This window comes from Salvelinus namaycush, chromosome 34 (genome assembly GCF_016432855.1).
Source record: "Salvelinus namaycush isolate Seneca chromosome 34, SaNama_1.0, whole genome shotgun sequence".
Taxonomy (NCBI): Eukaryota; Metazoa; Chordata; class Actinopteri; order Salmoniformes; family Salmonidae; genus Salvelinus; species Salvelinus namaycush.
In genome coordinates, this window is record NC_052340.1 from 38,539,000 (window position 1) to 38,564,776 (window position 25,777).

The following is a 25,777-nucleotide window of genomic DNA, read 5'->3' on the forward strand; positions in this document are numbered from 1 at the left end:
TAGCTGCTAAATTGTTGGTCATCTCTGTCAGAGTAGTCCTACCTAACTGTATGATAAACCATATAACTGAACGTTACAATGTTTTTTCCCCTCAATCATTTCTTAATAACGTGTATCATTGGATGTCTTCTCCATAAGGTGTTTCTTGGTGTTCTTCTCCGGCCTGAACAGAATAATCAAGCATTTAGGAACAAATAACAGAAAGAACAACCCAAAGCTAGAGGTGATGATGGCAAAGATCTCCACAGCGACAGTCAACTTCCCAGGAGAGCTGACATAAGCTGGGATAAAGGTGATCCAGACTGCACAGAATATGAGCATGCTGAAGGTGATGAATTTGGCCTCATTGAAGTTATCAGGCAGCTTCCGAGCCAGAAAAGCCAGCACAAAGCACAAGAGAGACAGGAGTCCTATATAGCCCAACACAGCCCAGAAACCAATAGCTGAACCCACATCACACTCTAGAATGATCTTTTCCTTGTAGGTAGTGAGGTTTTTAATGGGGAAGGGAGGGGACAGGACCAACCACAGAGTGCATATCAAAGCCTGGACAAACGTGAAGGACACTACAGTCAATCTCTGCTGTGGAGGACCAAACCATTTCATGACATTACTGCCTGGAAGTGTAGCCCTGAAGGCCATCAACACCACTATTGTTTTCCCCAGAACACAAGAGATGCAGAGGACGAAGGTGATCCCAAACGCTGTGTGACGCAGCATACAGGACCACTCAGAGGGCCGGCCAATGAAAGTAAGAGAACACAGAAAACACATAGCCAAGGAGAAGAGCAGCAGGAAGCTCAGCTCAGAGTTGTTGGCCCTGACGATGGCCGAAGTTCTGTGGCGGTAGAAGACAGTTGCCGTGGCGATGGCCAGACAAGCCCCGCCCACAGAGCAGGCTGTCAGGATGATTCCGAGGACCTCGTGGAAGGACAGGAACTCCACAGGCTTAAGGATACAGCGGTCTCTCTCAGCGTTGGGCCAGTACTCCTCGGGACAGATCAGACAGTCTGAAGAATCTGACCAGGACAAAACAACAGACATAAAATGTTAGTAATAATAGATTCAGGTTTTATTTATTTACAAAGACATGTCCCACAATGCTGCACTTTGTCAGTTTACAATACAGAATGTTGAATTAATGTGCAACTTACATGAGATAATAAGAACAGGAACATGATTGACAGACACTACCTTTGTAGTGCTGGTAATATGAATAAACCACAACTGTTCCTATAGTCCTACCTGTGTTATTACTTATTTCTCCCTCTGCACATTGGATACAGTCATAACAGCATACAGGCTTTCCTTTCTGTACAGCCTTACGAGTGCCTGGGGGACAGCTCTCACTGCACACTGACACAGGTACGTGTGAACTGTTCTTTACCCAGGTGATTTCCCTCTTGATGTCAAGCCTCTGGTCAGGAGGCATGGACGCATCATAGCGCCCCACTGTCACAAACTCCATCTTCCCACTCTCCCGTATCTGCCAGTTGACCAGCTCATAGGTGGCCACTGGGTCCCCGTTGGCATCAAAAGACACCTGGTACCCATTACGAGAGAAGTTCACCGTCCTCAATCTCTCCAGGACCTGGGGGTTGGAAGGGCAAGGGAGAGAGAGAGGGGACGAGAGAGAAGGAGAGAGGTGAAGAGAGATGGAGATAAGGGAGAGAGAGATGAGTGTGGGGAAGAGAGATGGAGAGATAGATGAAGAGAGATGAGCGATGGAGAAAGGGGAAGAAAGATGGAAAGAGAGATATTGAGAGAAGGGAAGAGAGATGGAGAGAGAAACAGAACATTAATTCAACTCATATTTATCAGATGTGTTTCTTCAGAAGAAGTTGTAAAGTATGATGAGAACTCCTAGGCCTTCATACATGTAGTCTAAATAAACATATCAATCAGGACATTATACTACAGACTTGTCATTCACCTGTGTTGGCTTCACATTGAGGTTTTTGTCACAGTTCACAGTGGAGTTTTCTCTCTCTTCACAAACAATGCTGTGGATGGCGTGTGCTATGGCGTAAACAGCTTTATACACCATGTTAGTGACACGCAGCTGGGATGTATCTGTGTAGGGGGCCTGTAGCTGCTGTATATCCTCACTGTCATCACACACCTTCTCTTCAACCCCAACACCTGTAGAGTTCCCTACAGACAGACAGACAGACAGACAGACAGACAGACAGACAGACAGACAGACAGACAGACAGACAGACAGACAGACAGACAGACAGACAGACAGACAGACAGACAGACAGACAGACATGTAAGTAGATAGATAGACAGACGGATGGATGGATGGATGGATGGATGGATGGATGGATAGATAGATAGATAGATAGATACCTATCCCCAGCCTACAGCCAAAGGCTCCCTCCCAGAACTCTGTGAGCAGGGGAGAGTTGGACACCTTCTGTGGGGAGAGGTCCAGGAGGAAGTCCCTGAGTCCGGGGATGACAGAGCGTTGGATGCCAAATCCGATGGCCCCGGCACACAGGCCGAAGCGCAGCATGTCTGGGTCAGTGACCCAGGTCTCGCTCCCGATCCACTGGCGGGGAGGAGAGGGCAGGCGGTCCATCTCCTCCAGCAAGATTCTCATGTCCCCAGAGGCTACGAATGCAATCACCACCTGGGCTGTGGAGCTGGGGAACATGATTATATCATAACACATGCTTGTCATGTTTGTCATTCATTGGAATGTCTCAGTGAAGTGAACATGAACGTTAGTATTAATCAACACTTTTGACATGTTTAAGATATGCAAATCATGTTGGTCTCACAGATCAGCTTTGGGAAAAGAGAGAAATTAATAACAATAGTATTTTTTATATATACAGTCTTGCATTTGTATGGATGAAAAGGTCAAATGTAATCACGGATCACCTGCGGATCACGTCGGCCACCCGTTGCACTCTGCTGAGTGGGTTGGTACGGGAGAAGGCTTCAGAATATTCCACACAGATACCTTCCTCTTGTGCTGCCTGTAGGAAAGCCGCCATCCCGTTATTACCGTAGTCAGAGTCGGAACGGACCGCCCCAATCCAGGTCCAGCCGAAGTGCCTGATGAGGTGGGCAAGAGCGGCAGCCTGGAACTGGTCACTGGGGATGGTTCTGAAGAAGGTTGGATACTGTTTCTTATCACTCAGACACGCACAGGTGGAAGAGTGGCTCACCTAGGTAGAAACAGACAGTCGAAAACATGAGAAAGAACATCATGTCGGTCTAACAACTCTAATGTATTGGCTACTTCCTGCTTTTTTTATTTAGCTATGTAGTTTGATGTTAGGGAGACATTAATAATAATAAGCCAACTCATTGTTTTTCATTAGGCCAGATTGAAAAGGATACACACAAGTGTGACACCAATCCCTGGTCTCCCATAACAACCTAGCCTATGAAAGATAGTCCTCAGATCATGTTTAAATTCATCCAGACTCATAGTCCTCAGTCTATGTTCAAATGCCTATAGAAGTTCTCCAGACTCATAGTTCTCAGTCTATGTTCAAATGCCTATAGAAGTTCTCCAGACTCATAGTCCTCAGTCTATGTTCAAATGCCTATAGAAGTTCTCCAGACTCATAGTTCTCAGTCTATGTTCAAATGCCTATAGAAGTTCTCCAGACTCATAGTCCTCAGTCTATGTTCAAATGCCTTTCTCCACATAATTTCACACAGAAATATATATTCCTGAAAGAGAGGAGAATACAGGAAGTTAAGAGGATTTCCTGAAAGAGAGGAGAAAATACACTAGGAATATAGTAAATTAGAAAAAGCTGAATGATTTCTTTCCACAGGAGTTTACCTGAGGAATGCCGAAAGGGCCGGTGATGCGCAACATGCTGATGGTAGGCGTGGAGGCAGACTCGCCCACGATAGCTGTCACTGTAGCCGACCCCGAGCACTGTTCTCCGGTATCAAACATGGGGTCCAAGCCGTTAGCCAGCTGGAAGGCCACTTTCACAGCCATAGGGACCGAGGCGCAGGAGTCGTGCAATTGATAACCAAGCGTGACACCCGGTAGAAGGTACGAACTGTTGTTTATCTCCTCAACTGCGAAGACCATGGCGCGCGAGTAGCGCAACTCACGGGAATCCATTCTGTAAATAGAAGATAGGTCAGTGAGCACCTCCTGACGAATCATAAACTAGCCTATAGAATGTTACCATGGCAAACAGCCTAATATCTAGTATTATGTTCCATACAGTCTATATGCCTACACTTCTGTTGTCTGTAATTGAGGACATTGTAGGATAGCCTGCAATTGAAAATGTGATCCTTTGTAACAGTAGTCTTTACCTACTCTCTCAGACACAAACACACGTTTTATCTGTCTTTAAACACACTGTTTATTTGTCTTTAAAACACACTGTTTCTCTGTCATTAACACTGTTTATCTGTCTTTAAACACACTGTCTCTCTGTCTGTAAAACACAATTTATCTGTATACCCACAAAGCCACAGTCCTGTCCCCTGTTCCCTCTTGCGTTCACTGACCTCCCTGTGCACTGCAGAGGCTCAGGCATGCTGGTGTAGCTGTGATCCACAGTGTGCATGTAGTAATGAATGGAGAAAACACCCCCGATGACAAAGTCCCCGTCCTGGGAGAACGCCGGAGGACGAGGGGTGCCTTGGAGCCTGCATCTGACAGACTCCAGCCCAGAGGCAGAAGTAGAGGCAGACGCAGAGGCAGAGGCAGAGGCAGATGAGAGCAAGGCAAGCCCACCAGCCACCACAGCTAGATGTAGTAGAACCAAACTACCAGCCAGACTTGGATCCAGAGCAGGAGCCGGAGAGAGCCTCATTCCCCTGATGTGTAGAAGGTATGGCGTAATACAGTGCCACACAGACCCACAAAGGTCAGGTTACCTCTCTACTCTGGTTTAAATACCCACCGTACCTCTGTGGGGATTCCTCTGGGGGCCACACTGTGGGTATGGCCATGCCAAGGAGGGAGGGGCTAGAGGCTGCTCTGCTCACCCAGTCAGGTCCGGATTCTTTTAGCTATACAATATGCACCAGCATCAGAACTACGTTGACTGTAATGGTTTAGATAGACATAAACATACAGTAGACACACAATAACCATCTGGCTCTCTTATATTTCCTCTACAGTCTAGTCATCTTGGTACGCTGGCTCTACACAGTATTTCCCCTACAGTCTAGTCTTCTTGGCACGCTGGCTCTACACAGTATTTCCTCTACAGTCTAGTCTTCTTGGCACGCTGGCTCTACACAGTATTTCCCCTACAGTCTAGTCCTCTTGGCACGCTGGCTCTACACAGTATTTCCCCTACAGTCTAGTCCTCTTGGCATGCTGGCTCTACACAGTATTTCCTCTACAGTCTAGTCCTCTTGGCACGCTGGCTCTACACAGTATTTCCCCTACAATCTAGTCTTCTAGGCACCCTGGCTCTACACAGTATTTCCCCTACAATCTAGTCTTCTTGGCACGCTGGCTGTACACAGTATTTCCCCTACAATCAATCAATCAATCAATCAATCAAGTTTATTTTATATAGCCCTTCGTACATCAGCTAATATCTCGAAGTGCTGTACAGAAACCCAGCCTAAAACCCCAAACAGCAAGCAATGCAGGTGTAGAAGCACGGTGGCTAGGAAAAACTCCATAGAAAGGCCAAAACCTAGGAAGAAACCTAGAGAGGAACCAGGCTATGAGGGGTGGCCAGTCCTCTTCTGGCTGTGCCGGGTGGAGATTATAACAGAACATGGCCAAGATGTTCAAATGTTCATAAATGACAAGCATGGTCAAATAATAATCATGAATAATTTTCAGTTGGCTTTTCATAGCCGATCATTAAGAGTTGAAAACAGCAGGTCTGGGACAGGTGGCGGTTCCATAACCGCAGGCAGAACAGTTGAAACTGGAATAGCAGCAAGGCCATGTGGACTGGGGACAGCAAGGAGTCATCATGCCCGGTAGTCCTGACGTATGGTCCTAGGGCTCAGGTCCCCCGAGAGAGAGAAAGAAAGAGAGAAGGAGAAAATTAGAGAGAGCCAAGATTTTCAAAATGTTCATAAATGACAAGCATGGTCAAATAATAATCAGGAATAAATGTCAGTTGGCTTTTCATAGCCGATCATTAAGAGTTGAAAACAGCAGGTCTGGGACAGGTAGGGGTTCCGTAACCGCAGGCAGAACAGTTGAAACTGGAATAGCAGCAAGGCCAGGCGGACTGGGGACAGCAAGGAGTCATCATGCCCGGTAGTCCTGACGTATGGTCCTAGGGCTCAGGTCCTCCGAGAGAGAGAAAGAAAGAGAGAAGGAGAGAATTAGAGAGAGCCAAGATTTTCAAAATGTTCATAAATGACAAGCATGGTCAAATAATAATCAGGAATAAAAGTCAGTTGGCTTTTCATAGCCGATCATTAAGAGTTGAAAGCAGCAGGTCTGGGACAGGTAGGGGTTCCATAACCGCAGGCAGAGCAGTTGAAACTGGAACAGCAGCAAGGCCAGGTGGACTGGGGACAGCAAGGAGTCATCATGCCCGGTTTGCTGTGACGTATGGTCCTAGGGCTCAGGTTCTCAGAGAGAGAGAAAGAAAGAGAGAACGAGAGAATTAGAGAGAGCATACTTAAATTCACACAGGACACTGGATAAGACAGGAGAAGTACTCCAGGTATAACCAACTGACCCTAGCCCCCCGACACATAAACTACTGCAGCATAAATACTGGAGGCTGAGACAGGAGCGGTCAGGAGACACTGTGGCCCCATCCGAAGATACCCCCGGACAGGGCCAAACAGGAAGGATATAACCCCACCCACTTTGCCAAAGCACAGCCCCCGCACCACTAGAGGGATATCTTCAACCACCAACTTACAATCCTGAGACAAGGCCGAGTATAGCCCACAAAGATCTCCACCACAGCACAAACCAAGGGGGGGCGCCAACCCAGACAGGAAGATCACGTCAGTAACTCAACCCACTCAAGTGACACACCCCTCCTAGGGACGGCATGAAAGAGCACCAGTAAGCCAGTGACTCAGCCCCTGTAATAGGGTTAGAGGCAGAGAATCCCAGTGGAGAGAGGGGAACCGGCCAGGCAGAGACAGCAAGGGCGGTTCGTTGCTCCAGAGCCTTTCCGTTCACCTTCACACTCCTGGGCCAGACTACACTCAATCATATGACCTACTGAAGAGATAAGTCTTCAGTAAAGACTTAAAGGTTGAGACCGAGTCTGCGTCTCTCACATGGGTAGGCAGACCGTTCCATAAAAATGGAGATCTATAGGAGAAAGCCCTGCCTCCCGCTGTTTGCTTAGAAATTCTAGGGACAATTAGGAGGCCTGCGTCTTGTGACCGTAGCGTACGTATAGGTATGTACGGCAGGACCAACTCGGAAAGATAGGTAGGAGCAAGCCCATGTAACGCTTTATAGGTTAACAGTAAAACCTTGAAATCAGCCCTTGCCTTAACAGGAAGCCAGTGTAGGGAAGCTAGCACTGGAGTAATATGATCAAATTTCTTGGTTCTAGTCAGGATTCTAGCAGCCGTATTTAGCACTAACTGAAGTTTATTTAGTGCTTTATCCGGGTAGCCGGAAAGTAGAGCATTGCAGTAGTCTAACCTAGAAGTAACAAATGCATGGATTAATTTTTCTGCATCATTTTTGGACAGAAAATTTCTGATTTTTGCAATGTTACGTAGATGGAAAAAAGCTGTCCTTGAAACAGTCTTGATATGTTCGTCAAAAGAGAGATCAGGGTCAAGAGTAACGCCGAGGTCCTTCACAGTTTTATTTGAGACGACTTTACAACCATCAAGATTAATTGTCACATTTAACAGAAGATCTCTTTGTTTCTTGGGACCTAGAACAAGCATCTCTGTTTTGTCCGAGTTTAAAAGTAGAAAGTTTTCAGCCATCCACTTCCTTATGTCTGAAACACAGGCTTCTAGCGAGGGCAATTTTGGGGCTTCACCATGTTTCATTGAAATGTACAGCTGTGTGTCATCCACATAGCAGTGAAAGTTAACATTATGTTTTCGAATAACATCCCCAAGAGGTAAAATATATAGTGAAAACAATAGTGGTCCTAAAACGGAACCTTGAGGAACACCGAAATGTACAGTTGATTTGTCAGAGGACAAACCATTCACAGAGACAAACTGATATCTTTCCGACAGGTAAGATCTAAACCAGGCCAGAACTTGTCCGTGTAGACCAATTTGGGTTTCCAGTCTCTCCAAAAGAATGTGGTGATCGATGTTGTCAAAGGCAGCACTAAGGTCTAGTAGCACGAGGACAGATGCAGAGCCTCGGTCTGACGCCATTAAAAGGTCATTTACCACCTTCACAAGTGCAGTCTCAGTGCTATGATGGGGTCTAAAACCAGACTGAAGCATTTCGTATACATTGTTTGTCTTCAGGAAGGCAGTGAGTTGCTGCGCAACAGCTTTTTCTAAAATTTTTGAGAGGAATGGAAGATTCGATATAGGCCGATAGTTTTTTATATTTTCCGGGTCAAGGTTTGGCTTTTTCAAGAGAGGCTTTATTACTGCCACTTTTAGTGAGTTTGGTACACATCCGGTGGATAGAGAGCTGTTTATTATGTTCAACATAGGAGGGCCAAGCACAGGAAGCAGCTCTTTCAGTAGTTTAGTAGGAATAGGATCCAGTATGCAGCTTGAAGGTTTAGAGGCCATGATTATTTTCATCATTGTGTCAAGAGATATAGTACTAAAACACTTAAGTGTCTCTCCCGATCCCAGGCCCTGGCAGAGCTGTGCAGATCCAGGACAGCTAAGCCCTGGAGGAATACGCAGATTCAAAGAGGAGTCCGTAATTTGCTTTCTAATGGTCATGATCTTTTCCTCAAAGAAGTTCATGAATTTATTACTGCTGAAGTGAAAGCCATCCTCTCTTGGGGAATGCTGCTTTTTAGTTAGCTTTGCAACAGTATCAAAAAGAAATGTTGGATTGTTCTTATTTTCCTCAATTAAGTTGGAAAAGTATGATGATCGAGCAGCAGTGAGGGCTCTTCGGTACTGCATGGTACTGTCTTTCCAAGCTAGTCGGAAGACTTCCAGTTTGGTGTGGCGCCATTTCCGTTCCAATTTTCTGGAAGCTTGCTTCAAAGCTCGGGTATTTTCTGTATACCAGGGAGCTAGTTTCTTATGACAAATGTTTTTCGTTTTTAGGGGTGCAACTGCATCTAGGGTATTGCGCAAGGTTAAATTGAGTTCCTCAGTTAGGTGGTTAACTGATTTTTGTCCTCTGACGTCCTTGGGTAGGCAGAAGGAGTCTGGAAGGGCATCAAGGAATTTTTGTGTTGTCTGAGAATTTATAGCACGACTTTTGATGCTCCTTGGTTGGGGTCTGAGCAGATTATTTGTTGCGATTGCAAACTTAATAAAATGGTGGTCCGATAGTCCAGGATTATGTGGAAAAACATTAAGATCTACAACATTTATTCCATGGGACAAAACTAGGTCCAGAGTATGACTGTGGCAGTGAGTAGGTCCAGAGACATGTTGAACAAAACCCACTGAGTCGATGATGGCTCCGAAAGACTTTTGGAGTGGGTCTGTGGACTTCTCCATATGAATATTAAAATCACCAAAAATTAGAATATGATCTGCTATGACTACAAGGTCTGATAGGAATTCAGGGAACTCAGAGAGGAACGCTGTATATGGCCCAGGAGGCCTGTAAACAGTAGCTATAAAAAGTGATTGAGTAGGCTGCATAGATTTCATGACTAGAAGCTCAAAAGACGAAAACGTCATTTTTTTTTTTTTTGTAAATTGAAATTTGCTATCGTAAATGTTAGCAACACCTCCGCCTTTGCGGGATGCACGGGGGATATGGTCACTAGTGTAACCAGGAGGTGAGGCCTCATTTAACACAGTAAATTCATCAGGCTTAAGCCATGTTTCAGTCAGGCCAATCACATCAAGATTATGATCAGTGATTAGTTCATTGACTATGACTGCCTTTGAAGTGAGGGATCTAACATTAAGTAACCCTATTTTGAGATGTGAGGTATCACGATCTCTTTCAATAATGGCAGGAATGGAGGAGGTCTTTATCCTAATGAGATTGCTAAGGCGAACACCGCCATGTTTAGTTTTGCCCAACCTAGGTCGAGGCACAGACACAGTCTCAATGGGGATGGCTGAGCTGACTACACTGACTGTGCTATTGGCAGACTCCACTAAGCTGGCAGGTTGGCTAACAGCCTGCTGCCTGGCCTGCACCCTATTTCATTGTGGAGCTAGAGGAGTTAGAGCCCTATCTATGTTAGTAGATAAGATGAGAGCACCCCTCCAGCTAGGATGGAGTCCGTCACTCCTCAGCAGGTCAGGCTTGGTCCTGTTTGTGGGTGAGTCCCAGAAAGAGGGCCAATTATCTACAAATTCTATCTTTTGGGAGGGGCAGAAAACAGTTTTCAACCAGCGATTGAGTTGTGAGACTCTGCTGTAGAGCTCGTCACTCCCCCTAACTGGGAGGGGGCCAGAGACAATTACTCGATGCCGACACATCTTTCTAGCTGATTTACACGCTGAAGCTATGTTGCACTTGGTGACCTCTGACTGTTTCATCCTAACATCGTTGGTGCCGACGTGGATAACAATATCTCTATACTCTCTACACTCGCCAGATTTAGCTTTAGCCAGCACCATCTTTAGATTAGCCTTAACGTCGGTAGCCCTGCCCCCTGGTAAACAGTGTATGATCGCTGGGTGATTCGTTTTAAGTCTAATACTGCGGGTAATGGAGTCGCCAATGACTAGGGTTTTCAATTTGTCAGAGCTAATGGTTGGAGCCTTCGGCGTCTCAGACCCCGTAGCGGGAGGAGTAGAGACAAGAGAAGACTCAGCCTCAGACTCCGACTCGCTACATAATGGGGAAAACTGGTTGAAAGTTTCTGTCGGCTGAATGAGCGACACCAGTTGAGCATTCCAACAGCATTTCCCTCCAGAAGCCATGAGAAAGTTGTCCGGCTGCGGGGACTGTGCGGGGGGGTTTATACTAACGTTAGTATCTGTACTTACTGGTGGCACAGACGCTGTTTCTTCCTTTCCTACACTGAAATTACCCTTGCCTAACGATTGCGTCTGAAGCTGGGCTTGCAGCACAGCTATCCTCGCCATAAGGCGATCGTTCTCCTGTATATTATGAGTACAGCGACTGCAATTAGAAGACATCATGTTAATGTTACTACTTAGCTTCGGCTGTTGAAGGTGCTGATGAACCATGTCCAGAAAAAGCGTCCGGAGTGAAAAAGTTGAATGAGGGAAAAAAGTTGCGATGGAAAAACTAAAAATATAAACGGTAATTAAAAAGAAAAAAAAAACGTAAAGTTGTCAGCTAGCAAAGTAAAGTTGGCAACAAAACGCACAGCAACAAAACGCACAGCAACACGTCTGCAAATTCAACATATAAAGGTCTCTACATTATGGACAAGGTGTGTGTATGAAAACCATTATCAAAACAGGTTTTTTCATTCACATTCACCACAAAAAGGTATGAATACTGTCATGTGCATGTTTTGTTAATCATCTGTATAAGGTATTCCCAACCTGGGGGTATGCACTCTAGTCTTCTTGGCACACTGCCTCTCTTATTTTTATACTACAGTCTAGTCCCCTTGGTATGTTTCCTCTCTTATATTTCCACTACAGTTGTCACGCCCTGACCTATTTTGGGTTTGGTCAGGGTGTGATTTGGGTGGGCATTCTATGTTCTATTTTCTATGTTTTTGTATTTCTTTGTTTTGGCCGGGTATGGTTCTCAATCAGGGACTATCGTTGTCTATGATTGGGAACCATACTTAGGTAGCCCTTTTCCCTCCTTTCTGTGTGGGAAGTTAAGTTTGTTTTTGGCACATAGCCCTTAAGCTTCAAGGTTGTTTTGTATTGTTTATTGTTTTTGTTGGGGTCACCTAAATAAAGGAATATGTACACTCACCACGCTGCTCTTTGGTCCACTTCCTTTGATGGCCGTGACAACAGTCTAGTCCTCTTGGCACGCTGCTTCTCTTACATTTCCATTGCTCTCTAGGCATGCTGGCTCTACACTGGAACCTACAACGAAACCTGGAGAGGAACCAGGCTCTGAGGGGAGGCTAGTCCTCTTCTGGCTGTGCCAGGTGGAGATTATAACAGTACATGGCCAAGATGTTCAAACGTTAGAGACAGCAGGTGTGGGGAGTGAGAGAGTCGAAAACAGCAGGTCCGGGACAAGGTAGCACGTCCGGTGAACAGGTCAGGGTTCAGTTAAAACTGGAACAGCAGCACGACCAGGTGGACAAAGGACAGCAAGGAGTCATCAGGCCAGGTAGTCCTGTGGCATGCTCCCAGGGCTCAGGTCCTCCGGGAGAAGAGAAAGACAAAGAGAGAGAGAATTAGAGGGAGCATACTTAAATTCACACAGGACACTGGATAAGACAGGAAAAATACTACAGATATAACAGACTGACCCTAGCCCCCCCGTCACATAAACTATTGCAGCATAATTACTGGAGGCTGAGACAGGAGGGGTCGGGAGACACTGTGGCCCCGTCCGACTATACCCCCGGACAGGGCTAATCAGGCAGATATAAACCCACACAATGTGCCAAAGCACAGCCCCCACACCACTAGATATCTTTAAGCACCAACTTACTACCCTGAGACAAGACTGAGTACAGCCCACAAAGATCTCCCCCACGGCACAAACCCGGGGAGGCGCCAACCCGGACAGGAAGATCACGTCAGAGACTCAACCCACTCAAGAGACACACCCCTCCTAGGGATGGCATGGAAGAGCACCAGTAAGCCAATGACTTACCCCCCGTAATAGGTTTGGAGGCAGAGAATCGCTGTGGAGAGAGGGGAACCGGTCAGGCAGAGACAGCATGGACGGTTCGTCGCTCCAGTATCTTTCCATTCACCTTCACACCACTGGGCCAGACTACACTCAATCATAGTACCTACTGAAGAGATGAGTCTTCAATAAAGACTTAAAGGTCGAGACCGAGTCTGCGTCTCTCAAAATGGATAGGCAGACCATTCCATAAAAATTGAGCTCTATAGGCGAAAGCCCTGCCTCCAGCTGTTTGCTTAGAAATTCTAGGGACAATAAGGAGGCCTGCGTCTTTTGACCGTAACGTACGTGTAGGTATGTATGGCAGGACCAAATCAGAAAGATAGATAGGAGCAAGTCCATGTAATGCTTTGTAGGTTAGCAGTAAAACCTTGAAATCAGCACTAGTCTTAACTTTTACCGCCTCTCAACCCCGGATCCGGGATCACCCCCCACCCCCCCCACACTGATTAGCATCGCTAGCATAGCGTCACAATTAAATAGTAGCATCTAAATATCATTAAATCACAAGTCCAAGACACCAAATGAAAGATACAGATCTTGTGAATAAAGCCACCATTTCAGATTTTTAAAATGTTTTACAGGGAAGACAAAATATGTAAATCTATTAGCTAACCACGTTAGCAAAAGACACCACTTTCCTAACTCCATCAGTTTCTTACTCCATCAGGTGCTATCACCAATTCGGCCAAATAAAGATATTGATAGCCACTAACCAAGAAAAAACCTCATCAGATGACAGTCTGATAACATATTTATTGTATAGGATAGGTTTTGTTAGAAAAATGTGCATATTTCAGGTATAAATCATAGTTTACAATTGCACCCACCATCACAACTCGACTAGAATAAATACACAGAGCAACGTGTATTACCTAATTACTAATCATAAAACATTTCTTAAAAATACACAACTCACAGCAATGGAAAGACACAGATCTTGTGAATTCAGACAATATTTCAGATGTTCTAAGTGTTTTACAGCGAAAACACAATAAATCGTTATATTAGCATACCACATATGCAAACGTTACCCGACCATTGATTCAAGCCAAAGAGAGCGATATCGTTATCATCGCCAAAATATATTAATTTTTTCACTAACCTTCTCAGAATTCTTCCGATGACACTCCTGTAACATCATATTACAACATACATATAGAGTTTGTTCGAAAATGTGCATATTTAGCCACAAACAACCGTGGTTATACAATGACAATACTAGCAAAACTAGCCTGAAAATGTCGGACGCCATCTTTCACAGTGATCTTGTCTCATGGATAACTATTCATAAACTTGACTAAAAAAATATAAGTTGGACAGCTATCGAAAGACAAATTAGTTCTTAATGCAATCGCTGAATTACATTTCTAAAATTATCCTTACTGTGCAATACAGGGTTCGCCAAGCGAAGCTATACCAAACAAAATGGCGGAATATGCGTTTAAAATTTTTCGACAGAACAACGATTTACCATCTTAAATATTTCTTACTATGAGGTGATCTTCCATCAGAATCTTGGGCAATGTATCCTTTCTTGGGTCTAATCTTCTTTTGGTCGAAAGATGTCCTCTGTCCGTCGAAATGCCCACTAACGTTCGACCGGGACCCCGAAACGTGCCCAAAGCTTCAAAGAGCATCACATAGAAATGCCTCAAAATCGCACTAAACGGATATAAATTGCTATAAAACGGTTTAAATTAACTACCTTATGATGTTTTTAACACCTATAACGAGTAAAAACATGACCGGCGCTATATTACTGGCTAAACCAAGGCTTGGAAAAAGCCCAGTCCGACGTCCTTCTTGCGTTGAGCGCAGGGTCCAAAAGAACGCTACTTCCGGTATTTGGTGATTTATAGAGGCACTGATTGCGCAATCGACTCCATTCAAATTGTCACCACTTACTGACATCTAGAGGAAGGCGTGGGCAGTGTTTGTATCCTCATAGGATTTACAGGGACTTTAAAACTGATCTGGAACCAGAGGCCAAGATTTCTGAAATCTCACACACTGGGAGGAAAAGTGCTGTAGAATGAGTTCTGTTTCACTCAGAGACATAATTCAAACGGCTATAGAAACTAGAGAGTGTTTTCTATCCAATAATAACAATAATATGCATATTGTACGAGCAAGAATTGAGTACTAGGCAGTTTAATCTGTAGAGCAAATTATGCTAATGCGAAACAGCACCCCCTATAGTGGCAAGAAGTTAACAGGAAGCCAGTGTAGAGAGGCTAGCACTGGTGTAATATGATCAAATTGTTTGGTTCTAGTCAAGATTCTAGCAGCCGTGTTTAGCACAAACTGAAGTTTATTTAGTGATTCATCAGGGTAGCCGGACAGTAGAGCATTGCAGTAGTCTAATCTAGAAGTGACAAAAGCATGGATACATTTTTCTGCATAATTTTTGGACAGAAAGTTTCAGATTTTTGCAATGTTATGTTATGGAAAAAAGCTTTTCTTGAAACAGTCTTGATATGTTCGTCAATAGAGAGATCAGGGTCCAGATTTACGCCGAGGCGCTTCACAGTTTTATTTAACACAACTGTACAACCATCAAGATTAGTTGTCAGATTCAATAGAATATCTCTATTGAGTTAAAAAGTAAAACATTTGCCGCCATCCACTTTCTTATGTCTGAAACACAGGCTTCCAGGGAGGGCAAATTTGGGGCTTCACCATGTTTCATCGGAATGTACAGCTGTGTATCGTCCACATAGCAGTGAAAATTAACCAAGATGTAAAATATATAGTGAAAACAATTGAGTTGATTTGTCAGAGGACAAACCACCCACAGAGACAAACTGATATCTTTCTGACAGATAAGATCTAAACCAGGCCAGAACTTATCCGTGTAGACCAATTTGGGTTTCAAATCTCTCCAAAAGAATGTGGTGATTGATGGTATCAAAAGCAGCACTAAGGTCTAGGAGCACGAGGACAGATGCAGAGCCTTGGTCTGACGCCATTAAAAACTAATTTACCACCTTCACGAGTGCAGTCTCAGTGCTATGATGGGATCTAAAATCAGATTGAAGTGTTTTGTATATGTTGTTTGTCTTCAGGAAGGCAGTGAGTTGCTGTGCAGCAGCTTTTTCTAACATTTTTGAGAGGAATGGGAGTTTTGATAGGCCGATAGTTTTTATATTTTCTGTGTCAAGGTTTGGCTTTTTCAAGAGAGGCTTTTATTACTGCCACTTTTAGTGAGTTTGGTACACATCCGGTGGATAGAGAGCCGTTTATTATGTTCAACATAGGAGGGCCAAGCACAGGAAGCAGCTCTTTCAGTAGTTTAGTTGGAATTGGGTCCAGTATGCAGCTTGAAGGTTTAGAGGCCATTACTATTTTCATCAAAGTGTCAAGAGATATTAAAACACTTGAGTGTCTCCCTTGATCCTAGGTCAGTGTTGCGCAGACTCAGGACAACTGAGCTTTGGAGAAATACGCATATTTAAAGAGGAGTCCGTAATTAGCTTTCTAATGATCATGATCTTTTCGTCAAAGAAGTTCATGAATTTATCACTGCTGATGTGAAAGCCATCCTCTCTTGGGGAATGCTGCTTTTTAGTTAGCTTTGCGACAGTATCAAAAATGAATTTAGGATTGTTCTTATTCTCCTCAATTAAGTTGGAAAAATAGGATGATCGAGCAGCAGTGAGGGATCTTCGATACTGCATGGTACTGTCCTTCCAAGCTAATCGGAAGACTTCCAGTTTGGTGTAGTGCCAGTTCCGTTCCAATTTTCTGGAAGCTTGTATACCAGGGAGCTAGTTTATTAGGACAAATGTTTTTTGTTTTTAGGAGTGCGACTGAATCTAGGGTATTACGTAATGTTAAAATAAGTTCCTCAGGTGGTTAACAGATTGTTTTATTCTAACGTCCTTGGGTAGGTGGAGGGAGTCTGGAAAGGCATCTAGGAATCTTTGGGTTGTCCGAGTATTTGTAGCACTGCTTTTGATGATCCTTGATTGGGGTCTGAGCAGATTATTTGTTGCGATTGCAAACGTAATAAAATGGTGGTCCGATAGTCCAGGATTATGAGGAAATACATTAAACTTCTCAATAGGGGGTGCTATTTGCACTTTGTAATATTTCGTTTCCAAATTAAACTGCCTCGTACTCAATTCTTGCTCGTACAATATGCATATTATTATTACTATTGGATAGAAAACACTCTCTAGTTTCTAAAACCGTTTGAATTATATCTGTGAGTGAAACAGAACTCGAGTTAGAGCATTTTTCCTATGAGGATGTGAGAATGCATAAATCTTCTTGCTGTTCTGAGATCTGTTTATAAATCTGCCTGTCTTCTATTGGTTGAGATGCACTGCATACGTCTTCCCCTGGGTGTCAGCGAATAGTGAGAGTTGAAATGGGGTTGCTAGGCAGAACTGAAAGCTTATAAAAGACCTCGGAACAAAGTGTCCGGCCATTTTTCACTTCGCTCTGGCGCAGGGAGGACATCTGGCTGTGGCTCTAGAACGCTCCGGTTATAGGCCTTTAGATATATCCGGTCATGTTTTTATTCGTTATAGGTGTTAAAGACATCATAAGGTAGTTAATTTAAACCGACTTATAGCAGTTTATATCAGTTTATTGCGATTTTCTGGAATTTCTTAGTCACGCGCTTTCACGAGTTGGACACCTCTCCTGCACATAGCTAGCGTTAGCTGCTATTTCTACAGGAGAAGAGGACATCTTTCAACCAAAAGACGATTGTTCTGGAGAAAGGACACCTTGCCCAAGATTCTGATGGAAGCTCGTCAAATAGTAAGAAGTCTTTATGCTGTTAATTCGTATTTATGTTGACAAATGTTAAACAATAATTCCGCCATGAATTTCGGTGCGGTCTCGCTTTAGCGCACGCTGTATGCGCAGTAACGTTAATTTAAAAAATCTAACACAGCGGTTGCATTAAGAACTAATGTATCTTTCATTTGCTGTCCAACCTGTATTTTTTTGTCAAGTTTATGAATAGTTTTCGATTAGATTAGGTGCCTCTCCAAGATGGCGCCGGACAGATTGCTTGAAGTTTTGGCCACTACTCACATTGTATAACCACGATTTGTGCCGCTACATATGCACATTTACGAACAAACCCTATATGCATTGTGTAATATGATGTTACAGGACTGTCATCTGAAGAAGTTTATGAAGGTTAGTCAAATTATATATCTTTTGCTTGCTTGTTACGATCGCTAACCTTTGCTGCTGGTAAATGGTGTTGTGTTTCTGGCTATTGTGGTAAGCTAATATAATGCTATATTGTGTTTTCGCTGTAAAACACTTAAAACATCTGAAATATTGTCTGGATTCACAAGATGTTTTGTCTTTCATTTGCTGTACGCTGTGTATTTTCAGAAATGTTTTATGATGAGTATTTAGGTAATTCACGTTGCTCTCTGTAGTTATTCTAGTCGCTTTGGTGAGAGTTGTGATGGTGGCTGCAATGGTAAACTATGATTTATACCTGAAATATGCACATTTTTCTAACAAAACATATGCTATACAATAAATATGTTATCAGACTGTCATCTGATGAAGTTGTTTCTTGGTTAGTGGCTATTTATATCTTTATTTGGTCGAATTTGTGATAGCTACTGATGCAGTAAAAAAATGGTGGAGTAAAAAAAGTGGTGTCTTTTGCTAACATGGTTAGCTAATAGATTTACATATTGTGTCTTCCCTGTAAAACATTTTAAAAATCAGAAATGATGGCTGGATTCACAAGATGTGTATCTTTCATCTGGTGTCTTGGACTTGTGATTTAATGATATTTAGATGCTAGTATTTACTTGTGACGCTATGCTAGGCTATGCTAGTCAGCTTTTTTACTGATGGGGGTGCTCCCGGATCCGGGTTTGGGAGGAATTAGAGGTTAAGATCCACAACATTTATTCCACGAGACAAAATTAGGTCCAGAGTATGACTCTGGCAGTGAGTAGGTCCGGAGACATGTTGGACAAAACCCACTGAGTCGATGATGGCTCTGAAAGCCTTTTGGAGTGTGTCTGTGGACTTTTCCATGTGAATATTAAAGTCACAAAAAATAAGAACGTCATCTGCCATGACTACAAGGTCTGATAGGAATTCAAGGAACTCAGTGAGGAATGCTGTATACGGCTCAAGAGGCAAGCAAACGGTGGCTATAAAAAGTGAATTAAACTCAGCAAAAAAAGAAACATCCTCTCACTGTCAACTGCGTTTATTTTCAACAAATTTAACATGTGTAAATATTTGTATGAACATAACAAGATTCAACAACTGAGACATAAACTGAACAAGTCCACAGACATGTGACTAACAGAAATTGAATAATGTGTCCCTGAACAAAGGGGGGAGGACATAATCAAAAGTAACAGTCAGTATCTGTTGTGGCCACCAGCTAAATTAAGTACTGCAGTCCTCATGGACTGCACCAGATTTGCCAGTCCTTGTTTTGAGATGTTACCCCACTCTTCCACCAAGGCACCTGCAAGTTCCTGGACATTTCTTGGGGGATTGGCCCTAGCCCACACCCTCCGATCCAACAGGTCCCAGACGTGGTCAATGGGATTGAGATCTGGGCTGTTCACTGGCCACGCACAGCGTTGAGATTGCCTGCAATGACAACAAGCTCAGTCCAATGATGCTGTGACACACCGCCCCAGACCATGACAGACCCTCCATCTCCTAATCAATCCCGCTCCAGAGTACAGGTCTCTGTGCAACCATCACCCCTTGTGAGACAAAACCGTGACTTGTCAGTGAAGAGCACTTTTTGCCAGTCCTGTCTGGTCCAGCGACGGTGGGTTGTGCCCATAGGCGACGTTGTTGTCAGTAATGTCTGGTGAGGACCTGCCTTACAACAGGCCTACAAGCCCTCAGTCCAGCCTCTCTCAGCCTATTGCGGACAGTCTGAGCCCTGATGGAGGTATTGTGCGTTCCTGGTGTAACTCGGGCAGTTGTTGTTGCCATCCTGTACCTGTCCCGCAGGTGTGATGTTCGGATGTACCGATCCTGTGCAGGTGTTGTTACACGTGGTCTGCCACTGTGAGGACAATCAGCTGTCCGTCCTGTCTCCCTGTAGCGCTGTCTTAGGCGTCTCACAGTACGGATTGCAATTTATTGCCCTGGCCACATCTGCAGTCCTCATGCCTCCTTGCAGCATTCCCAAGGCATGTTCACACAGATGAGCAGGGACCCTGGGCATCTTTCTTTTGGTGTTTTTCAGAGTCAGTAGAAAGGCCTCTTTAGTGTCCTAAGTTTTCATAACTGTGACATTAATTGCCTACCAAGCTGTTAGTGTCTTAACCACCGTTCCACAGGAGCATGTTCATTACTTGTTTATGGTTCCTTTAACAAGCATGGGAAACAGTATTTAAACCCTTTACTATGAAGATCTGTGAAGATCTGTTTACAAATTATCTTTGAAATACAGGGTCCTGAAAAAGGGACGTTTCTTTTTTGCTGAGCTTAGCAGGCTGCATAGATTTCATGACTATTTCCCCTACAGTCTAGTCCTCTTGGCACGCTGGATCAACACAGCAATTCCCCTACAGTCTAGTCCTCTTGGCACGCTGGCTCTACATAGAATTTCATCTACAGTCTAGGCCTCTTGGCACGCGGGCTCTACACAGCATTTCGCCTACAGTCTAGTCCTCTTGGCACTCTGGCACTACACAGCATTTCCCCTACAGTCTAGTCCTCTTGGCACTCTGGCACTACATAGTATTTCCCCTACAGTCTAGTCCTCTTGGCACTCTGGCACTACATAGTATTTCCCCTACAGTCTAGTCCTCTTGGCACTCTGGCACTACATAGTATTTCCCCTACAGTCTAGTCCTCTTGGCACTCTGGCACTACATAGTATTTCCCCTACAGTCTAGTCCTCTTGGCACTCTGGCACTACATAGTATTTCCCCTACAGTCTTGTCCTCTTGGCACCCTGGCACTACATAGTATTTCCCCTACAGTCTAGTCCTCTTGACACTCTGGCACTACCCAGCATTTCCCCTACAGTCTAGTCCTCTTGGCACCCTGGCACTACATAGTATTTCCCCTACAGAAGGGCTGGGCTTTATTGGTGTCACACTTTTTCTCCATCCTTTACCATAGCTTAAAAAATCCATCCTTTGCCATAGCTTAAAAAATCCATCCTTTGCCATAGCTTAAAAAATCCATCCTTTGCCAAGTCTTTGCAAGACTTGAAAATGGCTGTCTAACAATAATCAACAACCGACTTGACAGAGCTTGAAGATTTTTAAAATGTTTATGGGAAAATATAATACAATCCAGTTGTGCAAAGCTTTTAGAGACCTACCCAGAAAGACTCACAGCTGTAATCGCTGCCAAATGTGATTCTTAATTTTTTGTATACACAGTGTATATTGTACATTATTTGAGACGTACTATACGTTTTATGTAACACAAAAGCATATAAAGGGGAGGAGTTTTAAGCCTTGAGACAATTGGATTGTGTATGTCAAATCAAATCACATCAAATCAAATTGTATTGGTCACATACACATGGTTAGCAGATGTTAATAATGCAAGTGTAGCGAAATGCTTGTGCTTCTAGTTCCGACAGTACAGTAATATCTAACAAGTAATCTAACAAATTCACAACAACTACCGTAAACACACAAATGTAAAGGGATGAATAAGAATATGTACATATAAATGTATGGATGAGCGATGGCCCTGTGGCATAAGCAAGATGCAGTAGATGGTATAGAATACAGTATATACATATGAGATGAGTAATGTAGGATATATAAACATTATTAAACTCTCTAGGGTATGTGGGACGGTAGCGTCTCACCTCGTCAACAGCCAGTGAAACTGCAGGGCGCCAAATTCAAAACAACAGAAATGCCATAATGAAAATTCCTCAAACATACATGTATTTTACACCATTTTAAAGATACACTTGTTGTAAATTCAGCCACAGTGTCCGATTTCAAAAAGGCTTTACGACGAAAGCAAACCAAACGATTACGTTAGGTCAGAGCCAAGTCACAGAAAAACACAGCCATTTTTCCAGCCAAATAGAGGAGTCACAAAAAGCAGAAATATAGATAAAATTAATCACTAACCTTTGATAATCTTCATCAGATGACACTCATAGGACTTCATGTTACACAATACATGTATGTTTTGTTCGGTAAAGTTCATATTTATATCCAAAAATCTGAGTTTACATTGGAGCGTTATGTTCAGTAGTTCCAAAACATCCGGTGATTTTGCAGAGAGCCACATCAATTTACAGAAATAGTCATCATAAATGTTGATGAAAATACAAGTGTTATACATGGAATTTTAGATCCACTTCTCCTTAATGCAACCACTATGTCAGATTTCAAAAAAACTTTACGGAAAAAGCAAACCATACAATAATCTGAGTACGGCGCTCAGACGACAAAATCAACCCAAGGACATATCCGCCATGTTGGAGTCAACAGAAGTCAGAAATAGCAATATAAATATTCACTTACCTTTGATGATCTTCATCAGAATGCACTCCGAGGAATCCCAGTTCGACAATAAATGTTAGTTTTGTTCGATAATGTCCATCATTTACAGTGGGGAGAACAAGTATTTGAAACACTGCCGATTTTGCAGGTTTTCCTACTTACAAAGCATGTAGAGGTCTGTAATTTTTATCATAGGTACACTTCAACTGTGAGAGACGGAATCTAAAACAAAAATCCAGAAAATCACATTGTATGATTTTTAAGTAATTAATTTGCATTTTATTGCATGACATAAGTATTATATATATATATATATATATATATATATATATATATATATATATATATATATATATATATATATACCATCTCCACTACTGTCCCGTCAATGTGGATGGGGGAGCTTCCTCTGCTGTTTCCTGAAGTCCACGATCATCTCCTTTGTTTTGTTGACGTTGATTGAGAGGTTATTTTTCTGACACCACACTCCGAGGGCCCTCACCTCTTCCCTTTAGGCTGTCTCGTCGTTGTTGGTAACCAGGCCTACCACTGTAGTGTCGTCTGCAATCTTGATGATGTTGAGTGTTGAGGATCAGCGGGGTGGAGATGTTGTTTCCTACCTTCACCACCTGGGGGCGGCCCGTCTAAAAGTCCAGGACGCAGTTGCACAGGGCGGGGTCGAGACCCAAGGTCTTGAGCTTTACGACGAGTTTGGAGGGTACTATGGTGTTAAATGCTGAGCTGTAGTCAATGAACAGCATTCTTACATAGGTATTCCTCTAGTCCAGATGGGATAGGGCAGTGTGCAGTGTGATGGCGATTGCATCATCAGTGAACCTATTGGGGCGGAAAGCAAATTGGAGTGGGTTTAGGTTTAGGCCATTCAGAGGGTGAATGATATTTCAGTGCATTTGAATGGGTTATGGTAGTAGGTGCCAGGTGCACCGGTTTGTGTCAAGAACTGCAACACTGCTGTGTTTTTCACACTCAAAAGTTTCCTGTGTGTATCAAGAATGGTCCACCACCCAAAGGACATCCAGCCAACTTAAAAGAATTGGAGTCATCATGGGTCAGAAACCCTCTGGAACACTTTTGACCACTTGTAGAGTCCATCCCCCAACGAATTGAGGCTTTTCTGAGGGCAAAAAGGGGGGTGGTGCAATTCAATATTTCGAAGGTGTTCCTAATGTTTTATAAACTCAGTGTAAGTACTATGTGTGAAACTTTGTTTAACAATTGTATCTTCCACCTCAACAACTGTTGAGTAGAATCTTGCTGCATGGAAGATGAAAAAATAAAATGTATATTTATTAATCTGGAGTTATTGTTGCGACTCTAATTACTGTAATTGGTACACTTGGGAGACAAAAATATGAAAACCTCAATATAAATTTCCAAATTAGAGCACAGAAAAATCATGAACAAATGAAACTCACATAATCACCCAGAAAAATCTATTGCAATTCCACAGAAATCATGTTGACTGACTATTTATGGTAACAAACCGCTTAATTTGGGCACCACTGAGCATTAACATTAAAATCCCCTAGAGTCGATTTCCGCAGACCCACAGAAATTCAAACAGCATAGTAAAAAAATCCCCATAAAAATCTGTCAGTTTAAGATTAGCGATATTTTTTTGCGTTGGATGCGTCTCCATCCACCAAATCTGCGGATGTCACACTTCCGCATCTGTGGTGATAGGTGACAGAGATAGAGCGATGTTTGTCAGACCATGAGACATCTCGAAAATTGGTCTTCTCACAAAATCATCTGTAGCATCCAAATGGTTCGCCTACGAACTCTATTGAAAGATGAGTCTCTCACGAACACGATGGTATTCTCCGTTTTTCTATTTGACCTACACACGCTCTTGGGACTCGTCTGAATTCAGTACAGCCGATCTGCCAACTTCTGTTTTGTAGCGTCCAAACCGTTTGGACAACACACTAATAAATGTGAGACTAGTTGGTTGTTTTGCTCGAGGAAACCCACAGGCATCACAATACTCGTCTGAATGTCCCCGGTACCAGTTATAAAAAATGATGGAAGTATGTACATTCGTGGCCAAAAGTTTTGAGAATGACACAGATATTAATTTCCACAAAGTTTGCTGATTCAGTGTCTTTAGATATTTTTGTCAGATGTTACTATGGAATACTGAAGTATAATTACAAGCATTTCATAAGTGTCAAAGGCTTTTATTGACAATTGCATGAAGTTGATGCAAAGAGTCAAAATTTGTAGTGGTGACCCTTCTTTTTCAAGACCTCTGCAATCTGCCCTGGCATGCTGTCAATGAACTTTTGGGCCACATCCTGACTGTTGGCAGCCCATTCTTGCATAATCAATGCTTGGAGTTTGTCAGAATTTGTGGGTTTTTGTTTGTCCACCCGCCTCTTGAGGATTGACCACAAGTTTTCAATGGGATTAAGGTCTGGGGAGTTTCCTGGCCATGGACCCAACATTTTTATGTTTTGTTCCCCGAGTCACTTAGTTATCACTTTAGCCTAATGGCAAGGTGCTCCATCATGCTGGAAAAGGCATTGTTCATCACCAAACTGTTCCTGGATGGTTTGGAGAACGTGCATTGGATGTGTTGGTACCTTCTTTATTCATGGCTGTGTTCTTAGGCAAAATTGTGAGTGAGCCCACTCCCTTGGCTGAGAAACAACCCCACACATGAATGGCCTCAGGATGCTTTACTGTTGGCATGACACAGGACTGTTTGTAGCACTCACCTTGTCTTCTCAGGACAAGCTTTTTTCCAGATGCCCCAAACAATCGGAAAGGGGATTCATCAGAGAAAAATATTTTACCACAGTCCTCAGCAGTCCAATCCCTCTACCTTTTGCAGAATATCAGTCTGTCCCTGATGTTTTTCCCGGAGAGAAGTGGCTTCTTTGCTGCCCTTTTTGACACCAGGCCAACCTCCAATAGTCCTCACCTCACTGTGCATGCAGATGCACTCACACCTGCCTGCTGCCATTCCTGAGCAAGCTCTGTACTGGTGGTGCCCCAATCCCGCAGCTGAATCAACTTTAGCAGATGGTCCTGGCGCTTGCTGGACTTTGTTGGGCGCCCTGAAGCCTTCTTCACAACAATTGAACCACTCTCCTTGAAGTTCTTGATGATCCGATAAATGGTTGATTTAGGTGCAATCATACTGGCAGCAATACCCTTGCCTGTGAAGCCCTTTTTGTGCAAAGCAATGATGACGGCACGTGTTTCCCTGCAGGTAACCATGGTTGACAGAGGAAGAACAAAGATTCCAAGCACCACCCTCCTATTGAAGCTTCCAGTCTGTTATTCGAACTCAATCAGCATGACAGAGTGATCTCCAGGCTTGTCCTCGTCAACACTCACACCTGTGTTAAAGAGAGAATCACTGACATGATGTCAGCTGGTCCTATTGTGGCAGGGTTGAAATGCAGTGGAAATGTTTTTGGGGATTCAGTTAATTTGCATGGCAAAGAGGGACTTT

At 43.5% G+C, this 25,777-nt stretch overlaps 1 protein-coding gene across 1 annotated transcript; it reads right to left on the bottom strand.

Annotated features, from left to right (window-relative positions):
- Window positions 1-102: 102 nt before the first annotated feature.
- LOC120028794 (extracellular calcium-sensing receptor-like) lies at window positions 103-25,464 on the bottom strand. The gene is made up of 9 exons (XM_038974035.1): window positions 25,263-25,464; window positions 18,812-18,918; window positions 4,501-4,604; window positions 3,809-4,103; window positions 2,890-3,179; window positions 2,353-2,648; window positions 1,934-2,154; window positions 1,246-1,591; window positions 103-1,019 (listed from the first exon to the last, which is right to left on the bottom strand). Exons 1-9 carry the CDS (start codon window positions 25,456-25,458, stop codon window positions 103-105), a joined length of 2,772 nt encoding a protein of 923 aa, XP_038829963.1. The 5' UTR covers window positions 25,459-25,464.
- Between the last annotated feature and the right edge of the window lie 313 nt (window positions 25,465-25,777).